Source organism: Vicia villosa, unplaced genomic scaffold (assembly GCF_029867415.1).
Source record: "Vicia villosa cultivar HV-30 ecotype Madison, WI unplaced genomic scaffold, Vvil1.0 ctg.000255F_1_1_3, whole genome shotgun sequence".
Classification (NCBI taxonomy): domain Eukaryota; kingdom Viridiplantae; phylum Streptophyta; class Magnoliopsida; order Fabales; family Fabaceae; genus Vicia; species Vicia villosa.
Window position 1 is genome coordinate 250592 of NW_026705108.1, and position 4745 is coordinate 255336.

The 4745-nt window shown below is 29.2% G+C and overlaps 1 protein-coding gene across 1 annotated transcript; it reads right to left on the bottom strand.

The window, feature by feature from the left end:
- Nucleotides 1-521: 521 nt before the first annotated feature.
- LOC131626026 (mechanosensitive ion channel protein 6-like) lies at nt 522-2526 on the bottom strand. The gene is made up of 2 exons (XM_058896843.1): nt 2287-2526; nt 522-2174 (listed from the first exon to the last, which is right to left on the bottom strand). Exons 1-2 carry the CDS (start codon nt 2323-2325, stop codon nt 1233-1235), a joined length of 981 nt encoding a protein of 326 aa, XP_058752826.1. The 5' UTR covers nt 2326-2526; the 3' UTR covers nt 522-1232.
- Nucleotides 2527-4745: the final 2219 nt, after the last annotated feature.

Sequence of the window (4745 nt, forward strand, 5' to 3'; positions counted from 1 at the left end):
AAAGCACCACTTTGAACACAGTTGAAAGTCACAAATATGTTGCCCACGGCACTTTTGTATGATTGAATTAGGTTCGCCCCAAATTGTATGAAAGAAGCTTTTTTTAATATAAAGTATTTAAATGTATTAATACATTTTCTTGAAACTGCATTATGACAGGCTCATATGGAAGCTGTTGAGTTTGGAATTTCAATGTATTAATACATTTTTTTCTTATGGAGATCTTGAAATGGACAGAATCAACAGAATGGCGATTCTGCAGACTCGGTTCCGCCCGACCAATCATCTTCCACCACTCATCAAGCTCAAATTGATTCTCAACATAATGAGAGTAATATGGGAAACTCTCACAGGTTTCGCATTTTCTTGAATGGTGGCATCATTGAATTGTCTCACTAACAAATTTTATACAAGACAAATTAATAGTAGAATAACATGCCAAAATAATGTTTATACTTGATATAATAATAATAATTTTCTAATACCAAAATAATAAAAACACAAATAAGAGAAAGAGAAGATAATCAATAATCTGCATAATATCATTAGGAGCAAACTTGTTATCCTTCTCCTTCTCAGAAGGAAGGTATCTCAGCTTTCCAATCAACAAGTTAAGACATTATTACAATTTGACCATCTAAAGCATATAAATACACACTAACTAATTATGTAAAGAACACCAACTAATAATTAATCTAACTAACCTCTTATATCTCTAATATCATCGGGAGTTGATACATCAATATAAAATTGCAGAGGCTCTTCCAATTCAGGACTGTGATTATGATTAAGTATGACTTTCTTGCTAAGTTCGCTGTTGGGTATGGTTATGAGTTGTTGTTCCAACGATATAAACACAGTATGCAGTAAGTTTATTTCTTCAACAATAAGTTCTGTATCATCGATGACACATCTATCTCCTACATCATAGGGATGTTTTAAGAAAACAAAACCTATTCCTTTAAAAGCAGCGGTCAATGTGATTTTCAATATGTATGCAACCAACACGAACTGTGACCCAATAACGGCAAGGGTTTTGGTAGTGACCATTTCCCAAATCAAAATTAAAATCGTTAAAACAAAAATCTCAAGGACAGTTAAGAAGTTCAACAAGTTGTATAACTTTGGGACCGGGGATTTGGGGTCATTTATTTTTAAAATAAGTGTTCTTCTCTCCCATAACACATTCAGAATCCAGTCTTTCAAGGCAGTTTGACTTATTTTTCCAGAATCTATGCCCCTTTAAGGTGATTTACAATTTGAGAAGCTTGACTTTCAATCATAAAAGGCATCAAGTCCTCAATGTCTATATACTTGGAGTTGGAACCACATATAGCAATATTTCTGAATATTTGTTCGGTTGCTGCTTTAGCCTCCTTTTCAGTTGTGACTAATGCGGAATGGTCGTCTTCCAAATCAAGTGCTCTGTAGGTGAATGTTTTTATTAAGCTCTTCATTTCTAAAGAAGACACAAATTTTGGATTCAGCTTAGACAAAATATTGAAAGATATTCCACCACCATATTCAATCTCACTCCTTGGCCTTTCAATTGTGATGTTAGACAAGTTACAAGCAGCACGCCTTTCCTCCTCTTGTGCTTTAGTCTTTTGAATTTTTACCATATGTGATCCAGAAAGCATATTAATCCATAAGAGATTGTTGATCGACTCTTCAATGTTGCCGAAATATGTTGTCAAATGATAATGAGTGGTTAACACTTTAGCAATTAAGGTTTTGAAGAGCCATAATGAAAGAGCCTGAAAAAAACAGAACAGAGCTGTCTCCAAATCTTTCAAATCAGTGTTGATCAGCCGGAACCAGAAAGACCATGCTAAATAAAGTATCAATAACCATATATAATTCTGAACTGTTTTCTTCAAAGCATATACATAGTAAAGAACCTCGATCTTCCATTGAAATTTTCTTTGAATCCAAAACACAATAATCCTAATGATAGAACGCCACAATAACCGACCCGAGACTAAAAACAGAATCATGATTTCCCATTTCCAAATACTAACCTCCCAATAATCTTCATTCCGCAAAAACGGAAGAGTCAAGGTTAGTATTAGAGCAGGTATAAGAACCAAACCCAGCCTTTCAATTAAAATCAAAAGACCAAAATTTCGTTTCTTATACTTACTCGAGTTTCCAGCTCCTGCAAACGAAACCACCTGTACATGATAAAATTAAGTGAATCAAAATTAGATTCTAAAACCAGAACTGATAAATTAATGAACATATGTTAAAAAAATATAAAATAAATTAATGCAGCTTATCGCTTACTCCCTCCATCTCTTTCTCTTGCTCCTTCCGCCGCGACATCCCAATGTGAGGTTTGCAGTTGTTGTTTCTTCTTAAGTTATGAGAGAACTTGTAAACAGAGGGATATTGAAGAGAGAAGTATAAGAGAAATACTTTATTTCTCTTGCTTGGAATGCAGAGAAATTGAGAAGAGAGATATAATGTTTATGGAGCACACGATTTTTCAGTTCTTGCTAAATAGCGAAGAAAAAGGAACAGTAATAACTCACACTATTCAATTCCATTATTATCCTTGTCTATAATACTGCATATAAGTCATATACCTTTGGTAACCACTCTAAATTTTTTTGAAAAAACTAATAGATTTATCAAGTTAAATGACTAATTAAATAATTAAACATATTAATAATAAAAAAACATTTTGATTATAATTATAATCTAATTTAATAATTGAAATTAAATAAAAACTAAATTAATTTATATAAGACATTTTTTTATTTAAGGATTTATTAATAAATTTAAAAAAAAAAAACAAAACTCAATATTTCCATTATCTGTATTTTAATTAAATATATTAATTTTCATTTCTATTCTATGTATAAAATTTATATAAAATAAAAAAGTAATTAATGTATTTAATTAAATTAATAATAAAGGGAGTAATTATGTAATCATAAAAAATTGATAAATGAAAAATTAAATTAAATTAAATTTATTGAATGGTTTCTTAATTGATGGTATATTTGTACTTTTAAAATTTATTAACACTTCTCTCTTTTTTATTTCTCTCATATTTCTTTTATACTAAATAATATGTCAAATCTGATTATCAGAAGAAAAAATAATAATAATATGTCAAATCTATTATATTTCTTATCTCTTTCTCTCTTTTCTCACCGTCTTTTTTTTTCTTACTTTCTCTTTACTACCAAAACACACTCTAATAAAAAAAAATTATACAATTATAAGAAAATAAATAATGAAGCGGTGCATTGTGATTGATTGAAATAATTATCTAATTTTTTGTGGCTCTCATTTCATGAAGAGAACACTAGTACATTTTAATTTGTGTATAACATAGAATTCTTAATTAATTAATGAATAATGATTTTAATACTACATGATTATTAATCAGTACTATATGATTTGATGGGTTTATAGGTACTCGTTTTTGCTATAATGAATGGTAATGAATTCTCATAATATCACATTGAATGATAATGATAATGAGTTGTCATGAAGCATAAATTTGTAATGATTTAATATTTTGATATTTCTTTTTCTTTTATGTCATTTTCTTTGCTAGCTTAGTAGGAATGTCATAATTATTGTTTCAATATTTATTTTAGGTTAATGAGGACCATTGCCGTAACAAAACAGGGTTACATTATTGAAGTTCTTACACCAATTGTTCGGACACCGACAAAGAAAGTTATACTATTAGGTCACCATTCAACTCCGACCATAGTAAAGTGGTGCACAAACTTGTTCATAGAAAAGGAAAGATGAATATAGACGTTTTCCTTTGAGTAATGATTGTAGTTTTGGAAGTTGAAAATTACTAAAATAAATATCAAAAAATAAAAAAAGGGATAGACTTGTCACATTTATGTTTTTACTTTAGTTTATTCTATAGCTCACAAATTATAAAAGAAATAGGTTAGAAAATCTATTGACTTTTAAGGATTCTAGATGGAAAATATAGAAATTTCAAACGGTATTCTATAAATTTATTCTCATATTTCTTACAACAAAAATAAAATACTGAAAATAGGAACGTATTTTATCTCCATCCATAGCTACAATTTTATGAGTACAGTATCTTTTCTTCTACACTCTTAATAATTTCAATATAGATGACATATTTTGAAATCATCTTATTCTACCATCAAAGATTAAAAACTATTAACTAAAATCATTACCATATATAGAATGGCCATATTCAAGACTAGTTAATGCTTTACATAAAAAAAGACCATCAAGTTTAATTAGTGCTTTACATAAAAAAAGACCATCAAGTTTAATTGATGACTTTCGCCACTATCCTTCTACTCCTCTATAATTCATGTTTGTTTGCTTATGAAAAAGACCATAAAAATCATTCAAATTTCCATATATAGAATGGCCATATTCAAGACTAATTAATGCTTTATATAAAAAAAGACCATCAAGTTTAATTAGTGCTTTACATAAAAAAAGACCATCAAGTTTAATTGATGACTTTCACCACTATCCTTCTACTCCTCTATAATTCATGTTTGTTTGCTTATGAAAAAGACCATAAAAATCATTCAAATTTCAAACCATTTATCAACCGAATCCAATAATCTACAGATCATACTTAAATGCGTTTTTACTCAACAAAATTTTTTTACCCACCTTTCTATGGGGTCACTCCCAGCAAAATCCCAAAATTATCCCTGCTTCGGAGATGCATCTCCGAAGTTATTTTTTTTTTTAAATTTTTTTTGACTTCGGAA

Bases quoted from the DNA above. Each gene is read 5' to 3' on its own strand.
- LOC131626026 (XM_058896843.1), bottom strand. From the start codon at position 2,325: ATGTCGCGGCGGAAGGAGCAAGAGAAAGAGATGGAGGGA. The intron at 2,175-2,286 runs GTAAGCGATAAG...TATCATGTACAG, and splicing joins AAGAGAAAGAGATGGAGGGA to GTGGTTTCGTTTGCAGGAGC.